We start from the raw sequence: 24,061 nt of genomic DNA, 5'->3' as shown, positions 1-24,061 counted from the left end.
CAGTATACTTATTCATGCACCTGTGTTGATTTTTACACAACCATACACATGCACACCCCATGTGTACACACACACACACAAAGAAGAGTATCTGGCTGAATCTTACTCCCAGACAGGTACCAGAAGAAAAAGAAAATTAAAAGGGTGCTTTTGAGGACTGAGAGAAGCAGACTTTGCACAGCTTAGGGAGTACCTACAATTGTGCCCTGCAGGTGGCAATGACTGTGTGGCATCTGCTTCCACTTTTCCCAAGCACATTTCACAGGAATCCTACGACAGAAATGAACAGCAGGACCAAATGCCTGATGGAACATGCCTTGGTAGTGAATTAAGTGCCACTCTCACTTTTCTGCCCTGACAGGAAGCCAATAGGGGTCAGGGACTCTCATCACCAGGAAACTGAAGGGGGTTATCCAATGTCTTGGATATGCAGAGCTCATAACTCAGACCAAAACTGAAAGCAGATAAAATGATCATAAGCACTAATAATGGGATAAAGCAAGGGGGGAAAGAAGCACTACATAAGTCAATTCACATGCATGTGCATTCCCCCTCTGCAATTACATTGGCAATAAAAATTGCTGTTCCATCACAGGGACAGAAACAGCTGCCAGGATCTTGAAATATTCTTTTAGACTGTCAAAAAAAGTCTGAAGTCCGGCAAACATGATTAAGGGAATGGAGTATCTGTCACAGAAGGGGAGCCTGAGAGAGCAAGGACTATTCAGCCTGGAAAAAAGGTGACTTGGTGGGATCTTTCCAACCTGGAAAAATACCTGATAGGGGGAAGTAAGAAGATGAAGTCAGGCTCTTCTTAGTGATGCCAGTGGAGAGGAGGTAAGGGCACAAATTAAAACACAGGAAAATCCATTTAAGCATAAGAAAACAGTTTTTCTTATGGTGAGCAAGGTCAAACACTGGCACCTGTTGCTCAGAGATTGCCCAGAGTCTCCAGTCCTGGAGATATTCAGAACCTGACTGGACATAGCCTCGAGCAACAAGATGACTCTGCTCTGGGGAAGGGTGTGGAATTAGACTTCATACCTCAACCATCCTGTGATTCTCTTAAAAATAATAACCCACAGGTTCTGCTATCTTGAATGAATTAAAAATCAATTGCTTGTAATCACACTCTTAAGCCCTGGCTTTCATTTACAAATTCTAACATTTAAACATTTGAAGAAAGCCTTCCTACAGTAAATAGGATTGCCCACAATGTGGAGTCAGAGGCTTTTTGGCAGATGTAAGCAAACAACTGTAAGAAGGTGTGAATCATTCTAATTAACTCCAGGGGTACATAGCTGGGAAGCTACACAAGGGCAATTTAAATGCCAACATTTCACTGCTGGTCACTTCAGTGGAAATCCTCAGGGTTTCACAGTCCCCTAAGGCCTAAAGACATTTTCCAGGGTGACACAAGCAGCAATGGTCCCCTACACAGAAATCGAACCCTCAAGGTGTCCCTTCATTTCTGCAGTGTGCTTATAGTGGTCTCAGGGACAATGCAGGGTAAGTTAAAAGGAGAAAGTCTGGCAGCATAAAAGAGACCAAGAAGGGAAACTGTCACCAGCAGCTCTTGAGGAAATGAAAGCCATAGCCAGATTCACTCTAATCTCATATTCAAACTAATAAAGTCATAACTTTCTTAACTAACCTAGTGATGACCCAAAATTCAGAGCTGGTTGCTGTAGATGGTTGCAGAAGTTTAGTTTGCTGCAGAGCACAGGAAAACAGAATGAAGCACAAATACTGCCAGAAAGTAGTGGATATGAATTAGCACCTCTGCAGGTTGGACCAAAAGAGCTCTTGCTATCTACTTTCTAGATGCTTGGAGTCACAGAAAATGACAACACCAAGAGCTATAGTGACCTTAAAGCATGCTTAAAAAGGAATTAGGCAGGAAGACACATGCAAACTCATACAAAAGAATGTGGTATCTGCACAACACCACCAGCTTGATTATTTATCACATTCAAGCTAAAATTCTAAACCCTCAGCAGGTATTTTCCAGCTACAGTAACAGAAGAAAGTGAACAAGATTAAGTGTGCTCATGGGCATGCCAGTCTCACACAAATGCTGAAATTTCACATGGTCGAAGGATACAGCCTCCCTTCACCCTGCTCACATCCCACCATTCCCACAAACCATTGGGAAAAAAAAGGAGATTAGTTCACTACTTCCCCTGATGTGGCCACACAGGTGTTGGTACTGCTGTGTAGCAGAATATGCAAAGATGAGGCCCTGGGAGCAGGCAGGTTTTCACCTTTTAGTGTATTGAAGTTACAGTGGAATTACTGCTTTAGAGAAAAGGAGGACAGTGTGAGTATGAAGAGTGACAGGAGAAACCTGTACATCTGCAGAATAGTCCTGGAGTTCCAAACATACTGGAATCTGTTACACATATTACCTTACATCAAGAAACATAAACATGGGATGATCCCACTAATTACATCGTCAATAAAAGAACAACTGACACTGCCAAAATATAAAGTTTTTGCACTGTGTTTCCAAATTTCTACTGAACTAAGCACCATGCAACTGATTCTGGACAATCCTGAAGAGGAGGCACTGCCTGTCTGTCATCTTACAGGTCAGTACAGAGTGTGGACACACATGGCAGAAGAGGCTCTGATGCATTTCAAAAAGGTACTGGAGCACAGAAGCTTTACTGGCTTTATTTCACTGAAACAAACCAACAACCAGTAAATTTAGCTGTGGCAAAATTTAAAAAGACAGGGCTATTCCTGGCCTACAACTCCCTCAGACCTACATCCTCCAGTTCCAAAAGTTTATTTTAGCCATGTGAAAGTCATTTACCACGATCAGAATTACACTGTTGCAAGTAGTACTAAAGTCTCACAAAAAGATACATTTTAAAAAAAATTTGATCCGCTAGAGATGGGATTCTTTCAATATTTGGCACTGTCAATGCAAATGAAGGAGAATACCACACCCTTGGTGAACAGGAGAGAAAATAATGAAATATTATTATACTACAGACAGATATACATGGAGAAAAAAATACTACCAAAAAGCCATGGCTGGTGTTTTCACCAATATCAATGAAACATCCAGAAAAGGAATAGTGAATATCACTCATCTGGCTTCCATGAAGGCAGGTCTGATTTACAGAAGGAGTCAATGAGATGGTGGAAAACTATTAAAGCACATTAAAGACTAAGGGTCAGGAACAGCAGCATACAATCAAGTTTTTAATTTATCCAGTGATCTGAACTGAACTATATAGTCTGACATAAAACTAAACTATTCTGTCAAAAGAAGAATCTTAAACAGAAGATGAAAATGTCCTCTTTTAAAGTGACTGAAATTAAAACTTTAATTTCTTCTCCCTACCTTTTGCTAGATTAAAAGAGGCTACATTCTCATAGGGGGCAGTTGAAATTATTGAATTTTTTTGGATATGACTTTGTTTTAGATATTACTTTGATACCATGGTAATTTTTGAGTGAAGTGTGTTTGGTTGATGTGGGCATCAAAACTATTTTATTTCCATTTTTGAGTAAAAATGAAGTTATTTGGACAGTAAGACTAATACAGAAAAGTGCAATACAATAATATGGTTATTAACATAAAAAATACCTTAAAAAGTAAGAAAAGCAATTCTCCAAAAATAACCAGTAAATTTGAACTATACACTCTAGGAAACTCCTGTCTTCCCTTCTCAGAGTATTAGGAATTCACCATAGATTATCAGGGAGATACCATGACTTCTGTGGGTCTGATGAGTCCCTTTCTGACAGCTGTTGGAGATTTCATTGTTATTTCCTTGGATACTGAAATTAAAAGCTTCCACACGAGAATCAACTCTCCTGTCTTGATACTGCTGCTGATCAGGAACACTCCACCCTTTTTTCAGACCAAATCCATCACAATACCATTATTTATTTAGGGTTTTTTCCCCCTCCACTGAATGCCCTGATCAGTGCATTGATTTCACACATCTTTTAATATTCTTTCCTAATTATTTCATACTCCTTGGGGATCTTATCTACTCAATGCCCTACAGAGAGTGCTCTTCCACTTATATACCTGATTTTGCAGTTTTCTTATAAACTGGCTATAAAGTGAAGTGGTTTGCACTGAGGGGGCCACTAAGCCTAAGTCTCAAGGACTGAACTTTGGACCCGTTGTACTTAAAAATCCTCTTTAACAGCTTCAACACACACACACAAAAGCCCACAAACAAACCAGAATTGCATTAATGAAAGCAATATCAATATGCAGAAATTTCAGAGTACTAAAGAAATTATCTTGAGAGCTAGAATAACAAGTGAAACAATTCAAATTACAAGGTCATATGCCTAAGAGTGTAGGAACAAGAATTTCTGTTACATGCTGAAATCACCAGCTGAAATTATAAAGGAAAAGAAAAACAAGTTACTATTTGACTAGCAAGAGAGACACCAGCATGTTCTAGTTACAAAGGCTGTGATTAATCAGGAGAGGCATTTCCAACATGGACTCAGAAGATTGCAGGCTGCTGAAAAAGTCAGGGGCAAAGCCTCCTATAAAAGAACACATATAGTTCTGACTACTCATATTTGCAGAAATTAATGCCCCTAAACAGAGGCAGAAGAAGGCTAGGAAATGGAAACCCTATTGTACTAAAAGAGACTAAAAGACACTGGCTGGCTCACTTTTCCAAAATGAGAGGCAGGATTAGAGGAATGTAAGATGGCACATCAGATGGTGAACATCACAAGGGAGAAGAATTACTGAAGTTGAAGGACTGCACTTGTGAAACAACAAAAGTAGAACTTGCTGTGAATAAATTCAGGCTAGAAAGAGAGTGGTCCCAATTCTTCAAAAGGGATGAGCTTCTGAAACAGCATCCTCATACAAATAATGATGATGATGATGATGATGGGGTTTAAGATAACGAATAAGGTAACGAATAAGATTGCATAATGTTACCTAGTATAGAAAAGAATTGAATTTGACACACGAAATATCTTACTGTCCTATGTTCCTGTCACTTTTCCCAATTCCTCTGCAGCTAGGGTGCCAAAAAGTCTGCAGACAGAAAGTTGGCAGGAGTCTGGGGACGCAGCCACCCGTTTTGGTGCTCACTTGAAAAGAGGCAACTGCATACATGGGGTCCCACCGGGGCCCTGGACTGGGAATTCCCTATCATTTTCTCATGTTTCTCTTTTCTACTTCTTACTGTCCTGTTTCAGGGATAGAGTAACCCAAACCAAATCTCAAGTGAAAGCATTTTTATGTGGGAGACCACATATGCATTTCCACAGCGTTTTCTGTAACACTTTCTGTAGGCCTTCCACAATGGTTTGTTTCTATCCCTTCAAAGAGCAGCATAAAGGAACAAAGTGTTTTCAGAGCTATCCATAGCACTACATAGGATATTTCTTCTTGCAAGGTTGAAACTAGTTAAGAAATTTACCTGTGGGCATTCTGCTGGTTTTTACATGAATATAATATCTGTAATTGATTACAAATTTAAATCACATTCTTGGTGCTACTGTGAAGTTGCACTTCAGGCCCAAGAATTTGTTACGAAGCTGAGAAAAAAACCAACATATTTGGAATGATAAGAGTTGTTCCAAAAATAAAAACACAGCAGAAACTGGCATTTTAAAATTTTAGTAGTATATGTGCTACTATTATATATAAGAGTCTTATAACCACAGAGCAATATGTATTATAATACACAGAGCAATCAAGGTTCCACAAAACAGATTACAGAGCACCACAAACATACAAAAACCCAGTTCCCTCAGAAGCCATTCTAACCCTATAGGATGACCTAACCCACTTCTAGTGGCCTCACCCACACTTCTAGTGGCCTCACTTAAAGTGAAGTCTTAGAGAGAATTAAAATTCTTATGCATTTATCTTGGTGTGATGTAAGTGTCTTGCTGCTAGAGGCTGTGTCCTCTGAGGTATCGAGCCCTGCCTGAGGAGTCTGTGACTTCCCATCTTTCATCTGGGCATATGAATATTCCATGTTATGCCAAGGTCAAAAGCCAGGATTGAGAGTACTAACCTCGTTTACATTTTAACACTTAAAAGCACCACACCTGATCTGGTTCTCCTCACCCAGAGGTACAGAATCCACTGCTTCCTTGCAGAAGTGTGTCTGTGCCCAGCTGTGGAGACCCTTGTCCTTATGCTACAATTTTTTTCCTTCTTGCTATGCATATTTACCCTTAGACAGCATCTAGCTCTTACCCTCATCTGCCACTTCACAAGCTGTCAAATGACTATTCAAGCATTAAAAAAAATGAAGGGTCTGTTAAGTTGTAAATTAAATGACAGTCTATAGCTGAAAATTAGCAGTAACGTGCCCAAAAGTTTATTGATTGCTAAGAAAAGGTGAACAACCCCCCCTACAGCTGACTGTGTAATTACTGACCTTTAGAACCCCAGAGCTATTAATTTAAGAACAGATAGAGTGAACTAGCAAACGAGTTATTTTGCAGCAGGACAGTGAAGGTACATATCAAGTTTTTGCATGTGTTCAGTGCGACCTTGAATAGTGTTATTACATGCCTGTATTTTCCATTTTAATGCAGAATATAACCCAAGCTATATCTGGACATAAAATGCCTGTCAACTAGTTCAGAAAATCAGTGGGAAGGCACCTGCAGCTACTGAGGCCTTTCAGTACATTTGAAGAACTCCACAGCCTTCCAGAAAGGTTCTAAAGTACTGTTAAAGGCAGGAAAATTGTATTGCCAAGCTCAGACAGCCGGTACATGTTCTGCAAACATTTCATCTGTACTCCAGGAGATGGAGATGGAAACAGCCAGGAACAGGGCAACAGCAGACAGTAATTCAGCATCAGTACAGTGGCAGGCACACACACACAAAAAACCCCCTCACCTCTCTTCATATTGCTAAATTTCATCTGCTGTAGACTATTGCACAATTCATAGAAATAGCAGCCTAAAGACTATTAACACAAATGCTTCAGCAGTATTTAACTTTTCTCTTTTTCTTCTAAATAATAAGCACTTATTATAATGGAGAAATAGCTGCCTTTTGATGAAGCAAACAATATTTCAAGAGGTCACGTGGTGGAGTTTACAGTAAGAAAAATTTTTAAAATATCTATTAGCTGGAAATAGTGAAAGAAAAAAGGTATCTGACCTGGTGCAGACGTCCTTCCATGAAGAGTAGTTTCATTGGGCAGGAGATCTTTTGAGTTAGAAGTGAATGGTGATTGTCTAAATGTGTCTTCAGAAAAGAAAGGGCTACAGGAAAAAACAAGATGCCTTTTTTAAAGGAAAAGAGCAGTTAACAGAAGAAGAAGTAAATACGAATTTTGACCCCAACATCTGAATATTGTAAGAAATACCATCTTATTAAGAAACCTGTTTCACTTACAGAATTCATGCTGGAAAATAGACAGACCATGAGGCAGCACGCTTTGGTAAAATTGCATTTCAGAGTAAAAACTGAAGACCTCAGAAAAGGCTTTTACCTACATTTCAACATCTTACATTTGCTACATCACAATACAATATGGATCATTAAAATTAACACTTCAAAAATGTATATTCTATGGTCATATCTGGAGAAGGCAATCAGGAAAGGTAAAAAATATTATTATTTAATAATCTGAAGCATACAGTAGTTATCGTTAACTTTTCAAATATTAGGTTAAGATGCTGACTAGTTCTATTCTGACATGGCCTTTCATGAATAAAATTAACTCCATAAATTTGATTTTTAAAGCAGGAAACAATTCATAAATTGAGCGGGTGCATCCCAAAGAGTATTAAGCACAAAAATTATCAGCTACATGATTCCAAAAAGAATATTTTGCTTTAATTAACAGGCAGAAAAAAGTCAATTTCAATAGTGAAATGGCATCTCTGTCAAAGTATTTGTTTTCTGCTCAGTTAAAGATCATAACAGGAACAAGCATTCCTTGACATACAGACAGATATCAGCAAGAGGTACATAAGAAAATTCAAAATGGAAAACTACAGTCTTGCTTGGAAAAGTGTTTTCTAAGGAAATGTATTCCATCTGCATACAAACTATCAATTTCTTCTAAGCAAAGTGAGAATTACTTTAAATCTGATCTCTCCCAGATTGAGAATCCTTAACAGGCTGGTGTGCAGTAGGTGTTTTAAAGGTCCAGGACAGGAGGCCAGACCATTTCTGCAGCCTGTTCTTAACCAGTAATAAAATCCACAAATCTTTTCAGGATAAAGGACCTGCTATGAGGTCTTACAAGGTGTTGCACAGTGGGTAGTCCAGACTCCAAGTATATATCAGCTGCACCAAGCTGACCTCACCAGTCCAGATACCCAAAGTTTCTGTCCAAAAGACATCACTTGCCTGAGTTTTCCCTCGTGCAGTTTTTCTGCAGAGAGTGAACCAGGTGTCTCCACCAAGTCACTTGTATTCTTAGTCAGATCTCTTCTGCCTCAGGGAAACTTGTTGATAATTAGTTAACGTGATTGTGAAACTCTTTTGGCAACCACATTGTTTTACTTTCCTATTAGACATTATTCATTCTGTGCTGTTCCATATGTGACAGTTAATGGGATATTTTGGTATTTCTACAAAAGTTTGAACACATCCATAAGCAGTCAACATTAGGGTGTGCTGAAGGGGAAGGCGTGAATTTGCCCCAAACCTGAGCAGTTTGGTGAATGCCAATAGCTGAACAATGCAGGATACTCCAGAAAACAAGTGACCAGGATAAACCAAAACAGCTCCAACCCACATGTGTGAAACTTAACTTCTTCCAAGACTCACACTCCCACTCAGGGGTGACATAATACGAAACAGACTGACACTGTATAAAAATACGGCACGATTTATTGCAACATTCCTCTCACTGGTTTAATAATGATTTGAAAGAAAAACGTCAATAAAAAATGTTTTAGTACTATTGTAATTCTTCAAAATCTTGTAATCCACTCGGGTTTCCATGTTGGCCTTCCTGTTTGTGCCTCAGATTCAGTCACTGGGACACTGCTCTTTGCTGGTTCTAAGCAAAACGGATGGTGCAGAGCTTATCTGTTTCAGGTTAGGCCATAGATCACGAGCAGGGTGCTGTTGAGGGCCGCATCATATCATATCCCAAGGATTTCCCTCTCCACCACTGGCCTCTGTGAATTGCAGAACCATCCTTGGATACATCTTTTCTGCCTTCCTCTAGAATGGCAGCTGAGTCTCTTCAGTGGTGGCCCTATTACTTCTATTTCAGCAGGTACGTCCTCCGATTCCCAGTGCAAAATACAGAGGGAGGAGCTCCTGCTTCATAGTAAGAAATGACACACATTGTCCTCAATCACTGTGCAAAGTCCTTTCTGATGAAGATTAAGCTTTAGGATATCTTTTATTTTTCCTCTGGCTGCACTTTTCCAGTTTCATGGCTACACAGTTCTCTAGATGAAAGAAACTTATCTTGGCATCTTACGCTGGCGTACTCACTTCCAGATCACTCGCTTCTCCACTTTCTGTCTTCTTATCACAGATGGCAGGCTCTACCATCTCACTCAGCCAGTGAACTGTGAGGAATCCTTGCCAGTTCCAGCTGCTTAAGCAAAGTCATATGGAAGTATATGCTGGCAAAGTCCAGGAATACTCACAGGAGGAACAGCAACAGAGAGGTGACAGTTAGAAATGTTAATAAGGAATAAGAGAGCAAAAAGTGCTTGTGTACCCCATCTTGCTGGGGTTTGCTGATTTCAGCCTCACCAGTGACACAGCTAAATCTTTGTGCTCCCCAGCTGCTCACAGGTGGACAACACTGACCTCACCTTGGCTCTCTGCAGCTGTCAGCACATTTCACACAGCAATTGTGATTCAAATGCCTTTCTGTCATTACTCCAGATGTGGGCTGGTGAGCCAAACTGCAACACCACATGTTTTCTTAATGCAGTCCAAGTGCCTCTATCCTCCACTGGCTGCTCCATCACATTCTATTTTTGAGAAGGCGTCATACCTTACCAGTAAAGGCTTCCAGCTGTTTATTTAGTTTGGGGTGGGTTAGGTTTTTTTTGGCAAGGTTTTCAAGTGGCTTGAACTCACAGGATTTAGTAGACTGACTCACTTCCCCTCTTAAGAAGCTCTCCTTATTCATGTCTTCTTCTGTTGATAAATAGGCAAGATAAGAAAAGCACCCAGAAAAACTGAACCAGGCACTCAGCATTTCATGCCCGGATGGGTGGCAGCCACTCTAAGGACATCTCAGTAAAGCTCAACACAAGTTTGACAACAGCCAACTGCGCTACCCTCTTAAAAGTTGGCAGTCAGAAAAAGGGCAGGTTATCTTTGAACTGTCCTCAACCTTTCCAATTGGAATTATCTTTGATAGATCCAAAAGTAGCTCTGGATTCTCACACCAGTCCTGCTGGTAACATTATGAGACACTGAAATCTATTTTCAACTATTTGCCAGCCCCTCCCTGCAGTGCACCCTGGATGGTTAATGAGTAGTTGGACAATATGTGCATTGATCTCTGTTTGTATCTCAGGCTTATGTGCTTTAAGTAGCACAGAAAGGCGCGCAGGCTGCATATCCGACAAATTCCTGCACTAGCAAATATGGGAAGCATTCACTGTAACCAGAAGCTAAAAGCTCAATTGAATTATCTTTCAACTTGTAACATTAAAAAGTCCCTAATGTACATTTACTGAGCTGGTCAGTTTATTAAAAACAAGTTATTTATTGCAGCTACCATGAATGAGTAGGACAGGCCTAGAAATTTAAGTACAATATATTTTAGAAATGTTTTCTTTGCAACTGAAATGCTTTTCCATTCTGTCTGGGCAAAGCTGTTTTAATTTAGCACCAAGAACTTCTGTAAAGGGGCTGCAGAGGCAAGAAGCTCTTACTCTATCTTTGAACGAACTCTTCATCACTTCAGTGTGCTCAGTCTCCAACCCACCCACAATAACTTTCAGGTAGGGAATAAATGTATCCTCAACAGTTCCTGCCTACTTCTCCTACCCTACCAAGGACTCCTAAGTCTTTACCAATTACAGCTACCAGCACTTAACTGTCTAAGATCTTTAAATCTTCCCACAGGGACACCTCACCTTGCTGCTCATGGATATGTAAACACCTTGTGGGCTTGCTCCCAACCCCAGAACTGTAAAGTGCACATTTCTTTAACAGCACAGGCTACAATAGGATGACGTTTTTAATTCCTGGCTAATTTAAATTATCATCATAACGTAACTGTAATCTTTAACAAATGTTTTGTTAGCACTGTCCTACAGTCTGACTTTTAAAAATTCATCTCTAGAATGTATTGAGATGACAGAAATACTAGACTGAATTTTTTTCTAAGGAAATCTAGTTTGACAGAAGACAATAGAAATCACCTCTTCTTACATTGGTCCATGTCTTAAAATCCCGTTGGCAGCCTGGTCTTCCCTCAAGCAAGCACTGCATGTACCATGCAGTTTAAGTTTCATTTTTTGTTGAAAAAAAATAGAATAAGTAATTCTTAAAATGATGTGTGAATACTTGATCAGAGGAGAACAGTCATTTTGGCCCAAAAGGTTTTTGTCTTACAAACCCTAAGCAATCAAATACATATTTGTAGCTTTTCAGACATGGGCTCCATTACTCATGGAAATATCTTACATTTGTACTATCAGGTCACATTTGCAGGACATAGGCAGGTTTGAGTTCACAAGGCAAGAGGAAGCAATGCTATTTACAGTGCAGTTTTGCAGGTAACCATGGGCTGTACTTACCTGGCTGTAGTTCTGATGGTGTTATCTTTATTGTGGTTGTGCTCTTTGCTCACCTTTTCTGCAGAGGAACACACGCGGGTTTTTGTGATTAGCATATGTCATATGATGTCTATCAGATTTTATTCAGCAAAACTATTTTAATGCTTTCAGGTAACAGCATAAGCCAGGGTAATTTAGGGTAAATGGTTCCAGCATGATTAGAGAATGGGCATGACTTTATTTAAACTGACACCCAACAAGTTTTTTCAGCTCCACACGTCAGTGCTCCATGCAGAGTGTGCAGTGCAAGTGTTCATTGAACAGTGCTGGTTCCAGTGCCTTTGTATGAATGACAGATGAGGTTCACCTCCTTTGCCAAGGGAAGTGGGCAGTGCAACCCCAGGAGTGCTGCATCCTGCAGCCACTGGCCACTTAGGCCAGGAACTGCCATCTGCAGATTCCCCTCTACAGGGATCAAACCAGTCGTCACAAATTATTTAATTAGCTTTCAAAAATACAGGAGCTGAACTCTGGCTTTTCCAACTCAGTTGAAATACTGTGAACCTGACCTGGCTGCCACAGTGCTTTAAAGCATATGCAAACTATGGGAGACATTTGGCAAGGCCTCTGTGTTTCAAGTGTGAGGGTAGGAAGGTTCTAACTCCTATTATTTTTCAGCCCTGGTGATCTCACAGTTTCATAGAACTTTGGGGTTATACAAAAAAATCTCATTTTGTTCTTTAACTCCAGCTATGGAGCAATTGCACTGGATTTACCTGATAGCTGGAAGAGCAGTTCAGACGCCATCTTCACTGATATGTCCTGGCTGAAGAGATTTCTCTCTGGGAGCACACGGCCTTCAGGTGCCTTCTGGATGCGCTCGCTGATGTCTCGCCCCAATAAAGTGCTGTAGCCAACATTTTGGCTGGGCTGGCTGGGTGACACCGAAGCCTGCGAGTCATGGATGTCAACCTCCATCGGTTCTTCCTTTATCTTTACCGTCTGGTTTTCCTTGAAACTCTCAGCTGCAAATATGTATTTAAAAAAAAAATAAACAAGCACCATAATTATTTAATTAGGCTGCAATTTTTCAGAGTGCTCAAAGCAGAAATCACAATTACCAAGTTATAATTTGTGTACCGCATCCCTGCAAATGGGAAGGAAATCAAGCAGCTGACAGCCTCAGTATTCTTCTGGCTGTCATAAATAGAAGCATGCTCTTGAAAATAATTTTTCAAACTAGAGAGCAGAAAACAGTTGCATATTTGCAAATATGAGAGTTACATCACTTTCTATGAATACTGAATGTGTGATAACACACCAGTAAGCGAAGCTTTGTTTCTATTTAGTAAATGGAGTTGAAGCTACACTTCAGCTCTCCTAAGGTGGGCACTGAAGGTCTCTCACAACTCCAAGTTACTCTGTATCAGCAGAAGTACCAGCACCAACAGTCAGAATTATCAGCATGGGGATAGGGGCAGAGGAGGAAACCTCATCTTTTCCTCTTCCACTCTCTTTGGCTTTTGTGGAAAATTCCAGACAACCGTATGAAGAACCTGCTTGTTACACCTGCACAAGCTTTCAGGATGAGAGGAGTATTCTGGGGCTCATGTTTTTCTCAAGGCTGACAGATATTCCCTCATACATTACAAGGTCCATTAACCTTGATGACCAGTTTTGTCAAGTCCATATCCTCCCCTCCTTGCCTTCCTCTCCAGCATTACAGGTCTAGCAAACAAAACCATAGTCTAGAAGCCAATTGCTAGTTCATTTTCTACACTTGGGATTCCTTGGAAGCTGCTGAATGCTTTGGTTTGGCTGCAAGGTAAGTGATAATTTTTTCCTCAGAAAAAATGCCCTGAAATCTCAAAATCAAGGCTCCAAGGTAATTTGTTTACCACACTCCACATACCTATACAGCCCTTTTGTTTCAGACTTTCTGCTATGAAAAGAGAAGTTGAAGACCTGTAGAATTTATTCTCAATTTCATTTCAGAGAAAGATGATTTTTTTTTCCCCTGATGAATTTTCATTCAGAGCACTCCTGAAAGGGCATTGGTATCATGGCAGAGCTGCCCAATGAGGTGTTGCTCCTGCTGGCTGGATGCTGACCAGAAACTCCAGAAACAGGCAGCCTAAAAAAGGCAATATGCCTGGAGAACCAAGAATATAAATAAATGCATGAACAGAGTTAAATACCAGAAGGGACACCCAGGTAAGGAATTGGTGCAACAAAATGTTTTGCTGCTCTCTCTGTTTTCCCCATCCTCTGTAACTCGCGTGTGAGTGTGTCGTCTTCACCGATTTTATTCCAAGTGGAAAAGTTTCAGGCCTTCTGTTTTCAATTACCCAATATTACAGTGGATCTCAGAAGCACCAAAACATGGTTTGGTTATCCCCAGAAATGTTTTCAACCTCCTCAGCTGTTTGGTGTCATGCTGTTGTCTCCCGCAAAAGATTAACAGAATCCCTTTATTGTGAAGGCATAAGCATTCTGCCTAAAATTAAACTGGTATGTGTCACCAAGTCCTTTTTCATTACCTTGGGTTTTCCCTCTCTCCACATTCCTGGAGTAGAGAAAAAGTGGCTTTACTTCCTACAGCTCTTAAAAAAAAAAAAAATTGAAGCCAGGAGATAAAAGCCACTTGGATATGTTCCAGAAACAATTTACATGAAGTGCTTTCAATCTTTTCTTATGACATTTCTTGACCTTTAAAAGACACATATAAACATTGATAAAAATCTTTACCATCTACTATCCACAGATACATCTCAGACTTCAGAAGTTTTTATAGTGAATTCTCAGCTGAAGACCGGTTAGAAATATCATAATGCCTTTCTTTTTTGTCCTGTTAAGAAGATTTTTCTTTTTTTTTTTTTTTTGTTTAAAGCTTCCATTACTCTCTTATTATAAAACCACAGAACCTTGCATCTGTGTTTAAAAGTGTAAAAATAGCATGCTGTGCATTGAAAGTGAACACAGAGCAGCAAAGGAACGCATCAGGTAACACTGTCAATCAAAAGCTTGCTCAGGTAATTCCGCAAACAAATGACTTCTTCAGATGTCTGACAGACTGAGCACTGCACCCAGCTGCCAAATTTAGGTGCAGAGTCAGGCTGACCTTTGCTGCTCTCTCTGCTTTTAAAATATTCTTTCTATTTCTGTTCCTGCTCCACACAGTTTAATTCCCTGTCCTGCAAATGCTTTTGTATCAGAGAAACTGATAGGACCCCAACTAACGCAAGAGTCAAGCAATACCAGTGACCTTCTCTCCCTCACCATCAGCAAGCACTCCAATTGCCCTAACTAAATCTACATATTTGATCATTTCCTTTGACCTTTATCTTCCCAGCTGCACCCTTTTGATCTGACAGAATGTCCCTGCCAAATGTGAATTCTGTCATACTCTAAATCCCCAAAGCAAACACACAAAGAGAAGACTGAAGGAGGGTTTCTGATAATTTTACAAGAGCTAATGAAAGGGAAACACAGTCACAGTCTGTCCCACAAACAGCAATCACAGGCATAAAACCCCGCTGTGCTAGATCTTGTACTGGCAAAACACTGCAATTAAGGTTATGCCCATACCTGTCTCACCACATAGGCAGTCAAACTCCAGCTTCTTGAAGATTATTTTCCCTTCTGTGCTGTTCATTGCAGAGCAAGGTGATAGCCCTTATTTCTTTACATAGGTATCTCACACAGTTATAGTGCAGCTAAAGCTTTTCAAGTCAAGTACAGGTACACAAAAAGGTCTCCCGGTTCAAATAATGAAAATCATTTTATCTTTGACTTTTATAGCAGACCTAGTAGATGAGCTGGTTAAATAATCTGCAATGTATCAGAATATGAAGTTAATACGAGAGTCACGTTTTTTTCTTCAGGTCAGATTTTTATAATAGTACAACAAAAATCCGTGGGCTAAAAAGACTCAAGTAGCTCAGAAGTATCCAGACTGTGATCTCCAAAATATGGCCTGCTATTCATTCAAAGCTAACCTGGGTGAGGCTCCGAATAACAGCACAGCAGTGCTGAGACACATGTGGCAAAAGATGAACTAAGTCACCTAATATGTCTTTTTCTGCCATTAACTTTGTGATACAGAAACACCTTAACAAAATAAGAGAAAACAGGGAAAATTATTTTACACATGGATGTACTTTATCAACCAACAGAGATGCTGTTTCTTTACAGAGCAGTGTAACTTTTAATCGTCTAATCTATGAAAGCCTTAATTAATGTCATCCCATTCACATAGAGTGAGACGATTTTCCACATCAGATATGAGAAATAGAGTACTGGACAGGCTTGTTCCAGGAGGAAGCAATTTCTTCCAGTTTTCAGGTTCTCTGGCATTCACAAGTGCAAAGAACCACAAAGTAGTGATATGTGCTAAAAAAACCCCCCCAAACCTAGAATAGCAGAAACATACAACAATACTTGTGCTACCTAAAAGCTCAGGGTACAACATTTACCCCTGAAGGCCTGACAGTGTCACCTCAATAAGATGTAGTAGTAAGAGTACTTCTGAAATTTAGCCTTAGGCAACACCTCTCTCCAGCCTAGGACAGAGGCTGGCAAGTTCTAGAAAGACCATATTCAATCTCTGAAAATTGAGGCTATCGCAATCCAGTCCCCACTGAGCACAAGTCAGCAAAATGCCCTTGTGGCATCCCAGGCCAACCATATTTTGGGCCACTTTATCAGATCTGCAGCCATCAGGCAGAGGGAGGAGATTCTTACCCTCTGTTCTGCATTTACGAGGCTGCATTTAGGGTATTGTGCCCTATCTGGGGCTCCCCAGTACAGGACAGACACTGACATCCCAGAGCACATTCAGAAGGCAACCAAGGCTGTCAGAGGGCTGCTACAAGACAGAAGAGGAGAACAGCTGCAAAAACTGGATTTGTTCAGCCTCAAGAAAACAACACTAAGGGGACACTTTGTTGCTGTTGACAGCTCTCTAAGGAATAAAGGGAAGGTGTAGAGTAGCTAAAGTCAGACTTCTCTCAGAAATACACAGTGATGAGTCAACAGACAAGTTGGAACATGGGGAATTCTGTTTATACATACAGGAAAAAGTATTCCCATCAGGATGGTGAAATACTGACACACGTTGCTGAGAGAAGTTCGGTTTTCCATCCCTGAATACATTCAAAACTTGGTGAGACCCTCAGCAGCCTGCCCTTATTGGATCTGCTTTGAGCAAAGGTCTGGAATAAATGACCCTGGAGGTTCCCTCCAAACAAAATTATTTCCTGAACCTTCGGCACCAGGCCAGCTGTGGGTTTATCTTGCAGAACTTTCAAAAGGAAGGGAACACTTGTTCTAATGCAGCACTAGAAATTTTTCTTAGTGTCTACTCCAAACTTCCCAAGCTGCAGCTGGCACCCCTTCCTTTACCATCTGCCACCAGGGAGAAGAGGCTAACTCCACCACTTTCCCAAGTTTCCTTCAAGTAGGTGCAGGCTGCAATTAGATCGGCCTTCAGTTCCCCTGTGCCAGACTGAACAGGCTCAGTTCCCTTGAAGCCTCTCAGCAGAGGGAAGCCATGACCTGATGGACCTGATCAGAAGGTTTGGAACACTCTCCCTGTGGAGACAGGCTGACAGAGCTGGGCTTGTTCAGCCTGGAGAAGGGAATGCTCCAGGGAAACCTTACAGCAACCTTTCATTACTCAAAGCTGATTTGTAAGGTGAGGACAGACTGTTTAGCCTGTTGTGATACGACAAGAGGCAGTGGTTGTAAATTAAAAGAGGGTACATTCAGACTATATATAAGGGAAGACTTTTTTTACAATATGAGTGGTGAAACATGGGAACAGGTTGCCCAGAGAGGTGGTAAATGGCCCATTCCTGGAAATGTTCAAGGTCAGGGGCTCTGAGCAACCTGAGTGTGTTGAAGATGTCCCTGGTCATTGCTGAGGGGCTGGACTGGATGACCTTTAAAGGTCCCTTCCATCCCAGACCACTTTGTGATTCCAGGCAGCACTCACATGCTCTGGAGGGGACACTGAACATACCCTTCCTAATGCAGCACACTCTGCTTTTCCCCTTATTTGAGATAGAAGTCAAAGGTAAGTGGATATATTTCATAAAAAACACAAGTCATGAAGTAATTATTGCTTTTGCTGATACAACAGCTGTCCAATAACCTTGCATTGCCAAAATCAAATGAACACTTGTTGAATCATTCATGTTTCTTCCCACCATTTTCTTTAAAACTCCACTCTGTGACTAAAATTCTAAGTTGCTCATATTTGCTGAAATGTCCATCAGCTTTACAAATCAACTTTATGAATCAACTTAGAAAAGAAAGCCTTTCCCATATGTCTCATAAATTGGACTGATGTACCAGTCTCCCCAGTGAAGCAGACAGGGGTAACTAGTGGGTCAACTTGTACCAACTTCAAAAGCTTTCAGCACAGAGAATCAGGCGTTTTGTTATGCTAATTGTTCTGATTTGCTAGAAATAAACATGCCCTAAAACAGCTTAAATAAAACCTCAGAGGTAGGGAACAGTTGGCGAGCCCTGAAGGTTCTGCTACAGAGACACAACAAGGAACATCTGATGTTCCCCAGGGCACTGTGCTTGATGCTTTATTTTGCTAGTACTTTTTACAAACTGCTGTTTTATATAAGACAACGTCAATGAATCAATGTAACAGGATCCTGCATTAAAAAAAAAAATCATGAAATGGCTCATATTTTTAAAAGTGGAGCCTCTGAACTCCCATGTTACAGAATTTTGCAACTACAAGCTGCTTCACAGAAATGAGAGCCAAGGAAAAGAAATGGAGCAAATTAAAGCAACAGACTAATTAGAGTTGTGATAGACATCTGCTGCTCCTTCCATTTAAATGGCAGGATGGTGGTGCTTACCTGCAAGACCCTGCTTGAAGAACCTGGTTAAAATAAAAACCCAAAACACCCACTTGGCTAGTAGCGGGGTATAATCTGGCTATGTGACTTGCCGTGGTTTGCCATTTCTCTAGTTCCCACAAAGTCTTATTTCAGATCACACACTTCACCACTTACGTTCTGGGCTCCTACAGAAGCACCAAGGAACAACAGACTTCCCTGTATTTTGCCTCCTCTGCCCTTTATCAAGGCCTTGACAGCTCTCTTGCAATCAGTCCAGGTGCAGGGACTCTCACGAGGTACCAGCAACAGGGATCTCCAAAGAGCAGCCTAACTCCACACAGGCACTACCCAAAGCAGTCCACAATGTTGTGGAAAAGAAATATGCAGCAAGGTTAGTTCTGGCCTTTACCATATGCTAGAATTGTACTATCAGTCTTTTCCCCTCGTTTTACTCTTTTAAAATTGTTGTTCTAACCCATGTGATTTCAATTAAACGTATAATACAGTGTCAAAAAAATTAACTACAAGGCACGATATACAAAATTACCATAAACATTTCTAAGTGGATAAAGGCTTCATCAAAAAATGCCAAAAAACCCATCACACCCCTCCCCTGTAATAACCAGTTGTTCCAAAAGAGGAACTATCATATAATTAGGTGACAATAAATGGAGTTGATCAGGAATGCTTTTGGAACAGAGCAACACCTCACTTTGTGTGCTGAGGTCATGAAGTATGCACTAATTGCATGTGCAGATAACCCAAAATTAAGACACTTTGTTGGTACTGGTGTGTTACAAGAGAACACTGTGTGACCCGAGGATTGAAGAATAAAAAATCCAAAGGAACCAAACAGCACAAAGGTCACACATTTGCTTGGGATAACAAGGAGGTGTGCAGTACATGGGGAACTGACCCACTGAAAAAGAGAGGAGGAAAACACCCTCAGTTACTGCTGACATCCAAAATGAACACATTTCAAGAAGAGGATACATCTGAAATAAAGGTAAATGTGATTCAGACAACATTTCTAGGACATACTAATATCCCTGGGTAAAACATTACTTGAAAAGTGCTAGTAGCTGGGATAGAAATTATACTCCTCCACCTATGCATTCATTTTCAGACAAGAAGCCAGAACACTGTATGCTTCTAAAAGCTAATATGTGCCCCAAACATATCAGCAGCACGACTATTTCAGCAGAAAATGAGTTTTTCAGCTCTAAAATTGGCATGTAAATGCAAATATTTATTTTCAATTTCAATCTTCTCTGAAACCTACCTTTCAATTTATAAGACTGAGTGTATGAAACTGATCAGGAATCATTGAGGGCACCACTTAATTAAATATTTTGAGAAATAAATTAGCTTTTCCACAAAAGAGAACTTGTAAGAATGTAAAAAACAGTTATTCTAACTGATTTTATGCAATATTGAATGGGAATGTAAAATCTTGCAGGGATGGCACCCTTCCAAACAGAGATGACAGCAGTTTGCCCCACTCCACTATCTCCTCAAATCTGTTTGCTCACCACTGGATCTAGTCTCAGTCAAAACTTAGCAATGGACAGAATTCCCACCTCACCTTTGTGCACTCATACATATCATGGCGCGAATTTTATTTTCTTCTGTAAACTGGAGGTTGAAAGTCTGCTTGAACTTTGCCTGGTAACTCCCAAGCACCATTTCTTTCAAATGGGCATTTGATTTATTCTGAAATAGCAGTTTGATTGTTAGGAAGATTTGTCCTCACCATTTGGATGGAAGTGGGTTCTGCCTAGACAGGCCCAAGAGACATGAGCCCTCTTAGCCTGGATAATCCTTTGGAAGAAGAGTGAGTAGGTATCACGCCTATGAACTGAATCCCAGGGGAACATGGGAGAGAGAGAACTGGTGTAAAAGGTCCAGTTCCACCAAAGTCATGTGTGGGCCTGATCTCACACTGGTCTTGTTGCTAGAAGCAAGCGTCCCAGCAGCCCGCCAGCTTGAAAGAGAGAGCCTTGTCTTGTAGAACTAAAGTAGCTGTGTGTGATTTTCTCTTGTTTCTGTCCATCTGCTTCTACAATGGCAACTAACAAACGTTCTGTTAATGTTCTACCACAGCAGAAGATGTTTATTATTCTAACTTTTCCTAGCTCTAGAGCCATTTCTGAGTGGCTGACAAATGGGGCCTGACAAGGGGCTGGTGATTTGGAGTAAACCTACCTTACAGTGCGTACCAGACCAAACCAGGCTCCAGAGCTGGAAAGGCCTTCCACTACCCTGTACAGCTAAGAGCTGGCAACATTAGCACCTCGTTTTGGGAAAAGAGGTTTCCCAGTGAAAAATATAAACCAGTTTATCCTTCACATGGAAGGAGATAGCAAGGTCTATGCCCAAATCCCAAGAGGCTCCCACCCACGAGGCTGAAACAATCAGCAATATTCTTGCTCAGGATAACAGCAGCACGTATGTCAGGAATGCAGGGAGCACAATACTATTATGTTGGAAATCCCTTGCTGAATTTGTATGTGGTGCAGGTTTTGGTGATTAGTATTACGCAGAAGAAAGGGAAAATAACAAAGCAAGAACACAATCCATTCAGTCCTAACCAAGAATATAAAGAGTCTGGAAGGACTTGACTCAAACCCAATAATAAAATATATCAAATCTAACAAGGGCACTTGACTGACGATTTCCCACAAAGAGTAAAACATCAAGATATACTCATTCCATTTTTTTTGTTTCTTTCCAGTAGCATGAAAAAGGAGGAAGTTTGTTCTTGTTTTCCCTTTAATCTGAAGAAGTAGCTCAGGAAGAAATGTGGATGCCCCATCCCTAGAAGTGTTCAAGGCCATATTGAATGAAGCTCTGAGCAATGTGTTCTAGTGGAAGATGTCCCTGCCCATGGCAGAGGGGCTGGAACCAGTTGATTGTAATCTATAACTCCCTGAAAGGAGGTTGTAGCCGGGGAAGTCTCTTCTCCTAAGCAACCAGCAACAGGACAAGAGGAAATGGCCTCAAGCTGCAGGAGGGGAGGTTCGGGCTGGACATCAGGAAGAATTCCTTCACAGAAAGTGTTGCCAAGCATTGGCACGGGCTGCCCAGGGAGGTGGTGAAGTCACCATCCCTAGAGGTGTTCAAGAAATGACTGGACATGGCACACAGTGCTGTGGCCCAGGACAAGGTGGTGATCAGTCAATGGTTGAAGCCAATGATCTTGGTGGTCTTTTCCAGCCTAAATGATTCTGTCACCTTTAAGGTCCCTTCTATGATTCTATGAAGAAGTGGCTTAATTGTTTAAGTAAGGTCTAAGTCACCAAAACCAGGCTACAGAATTGCTTACAGTAGGTTGGGAAGTCCCAGTGATCTGGGAGTATTCTACCAGATAAAGATTAAAAAAAACCCCAAAAACCCACTAAAGAAGCCATTCATCTTAAATCTTCCCCTTGTAGTTGTCCTATATTAAACTGTATCTCAGTTTTCCTCTAGTGTTTTCCTCTACAGTTTCTGCCTTAGATGGTAATTCAGGGAAGTGCAAGTTGAAAACTGTCTGTGACAAACTGGGTGTAACCCCACCCCCTGGCTGATGACAGAATACTGACGGCAGGAACACCGACTTCATAAATCCTAGTCACTCTTCACCTCCTAATCTATGGATTAGCCAAAAAGACCACTGTCAGCAAAAACTGCTCAGTTCCTAAGAGCTTGTAAGAGAAATGTTACACTGGTATATTTCTTACTACAGTCTTTAAAGCCTGGGAGGTCCCAACACAAGCTGAAGACTTGACGAAGATTTTATACATGAAGGATTTCTCTCATATAAACAGGTATTTAAGGCACAAATATTCTAACATAATAGTCAGCAAAAAAACAATTTAAAAACATCCTGCTTGTGCTGAGCTCCAGACTGACAATCCAGACCACTTGTGTCTCTGAAGTACTTGACAAAACATTAAATTACGGAGCTCTTTCCTTATAGTTACATAAATTTATATGTACCAAGAAAAATAGTCACAGCTTAGCATTCATTAGGCTGCAAACTTTTGCTACCAAAACACCCCACTCAAACCAGTTACCAGCAGTAACAGTGAACTACACCAATAACCAAATATTTAGTATTTGGGAGTCTGGGAAAAATCTGGAAACTGCTGCTCTGATCAGCTTTTGTACTTGGAAAGCACTTTTTACACCACTAACATGGAAGGCTTGCAAATCAATGATTCAAATTCTTCTGCAATTATAGTGTGGAGGCATGAACAGGAGTGAATTAATTACATGTTTTATGGGGGAAATCCTAGTCAACTCAAGTCTTTCAGGTACAAATCTGAGCTCAAATTCAAGGTTGAGAGCATCCAATCGACAAATGATTGCAGGTAGGTTTGACAGGGATCTCAGAAGTTACTAAACTTTAAGTATTCCCACCAGCACTTCTTGCATGACTTTGGCATAATTAAAAGTCTTGTCCAGTTTTGGAGAAGACTTAAAATCTATCAGATCCAGTTCAGGTACAGAAGTACAAAACCCAGCCTGCCACACTGACTTTCATGTCTTGATCCTAAAATTGGTCTGTTAGAAGTTCAAAGCCTTTTCATCATTTACTTCACCTGATCTCAGTGGGAAGAATTCAACCCTTTTACTTTCTCTTAAACCTCAATTCTGACAGGTAGCCAAATCATAATTAGCAGAATATACATTTTTATTTGACTCCCTTCAGCTTTAACATTACCTGTGTGTGTACACTGTCTCCTTGTCTGGCAGAAGAATCTATCATTGAATCAATGTAGGCAAGTTCAAGTGGTCTTGCTAAATGCAGAAAGCTGGCTGAGTTTAGATAATTTTTTTTACCAGTGTATCTTGAAATTTTGAATACAATATATTGTCAGAAAAAAACAAAAGGCTTTAAAAGCCATATTTTATAAAGCTATGTCAGATGCAGTAAAGTACAGACACTTTCTTATGATGTTAATAAAGTGACACGTGAATAAATTGGTATTAACGTGGTTTTGTACATTTTCAAAATTATGGCACCTCAAAGCTTTAAGGCATCATTTCTTTTGACTTATTCCATAGTTATTGATATGAAAATCAGAGCAGAGATAATTAGATACTGTGGCTACAGGCCAAACGGAGATGTTCCATGTACACAACACTGTGCAGACAGGCCTTTTCAGTTGTTCTTTAGCTTACTACTAAAGCTGAACTTACCTTCTGCAAGGCAACCCTGCCAGCATACACAAAAAAATAATTAAGAAATTCAATATTATTAAATATCTACCTGAGAGCTTCATGAGGAGCTCAGATGCTGCCTTGACTGACATGTCCTGCCTCATCACATTTGCCTGTGCTTCTTGTGGCTTGAGTTTCTCTTCGGGGATGTTTGGAGCTGAGGCTTCAGATTCTTGGCTGAACACATAGCTGGACTGAGACACAGCTGAACTTGCAGCTTCTTCATCCTTAGGCTCCTCCTTCACTTTAAAATTAGGAGTCAAGGGCTCTTTTTGATTTGCAGCTGTCAAGAGAAGGAA

General features: G+C 40.6%; 1 protein-coding gene across 5 annotated transcripts in view; it reads right to left on the bottom strand.

Moving 5' to 3' along the window:
• Positions 1-24,061, bottom strand: part of ZNF827 (zinc finger protein 827) — a 98,290-nt gene that overhangs the window by 23,509 nt on the left and 50,720 nt on the right. For all 5 annotated transcript variants that reach the window (XR_001865224.1, XM_017744233.1, XM_017744234.1 and 2 more), the window contains 4 exons: positions 23,812-24,045; positions 12,468-12,716; positions 11,713-11,770; positions 7,133-7,236 (listed from right to left, as the gene is read on the bottom strand). Coding sequence is in view for 4 of the 5 variants with exons in the window: in XM_017744233.1 (XP_017599722.1) it covers positions 7,133-7,236; positions 11,713-11,770; positions 12,468-12,716; positions 23,812-24,045 (645 nt within the window). In the remaining variant the exon portion in view is untranslated. The remainder of the gene's footprint in view (positions 1-7,132; positions 7,237-11,712; positions 11,771-12,467; positions 12,717-23,811; positions 24,046-24,061) is intronic.

Source organism: Corvus brachyrhynchos, unplaced genomic scaffold (genome assembly GCF_000691975.1).
Source record: "Corvus brachyrhynchos isolate BGI_N302 unplaced genomic scaffold, ASM69197v1 scaffold229, whole genome shotgun sequence".
Classification (NCBI taxonomy): Eukaryota; Metazoa; Chordata; class Aves; order Passeriformes; family Corvidae; genus Corvus; species Corvus brachyrhynchos.
Note: the sequence above shows the minus strand (reverse complement) of the source record. Positions and strands in the feature narration are given on the sequence as shown.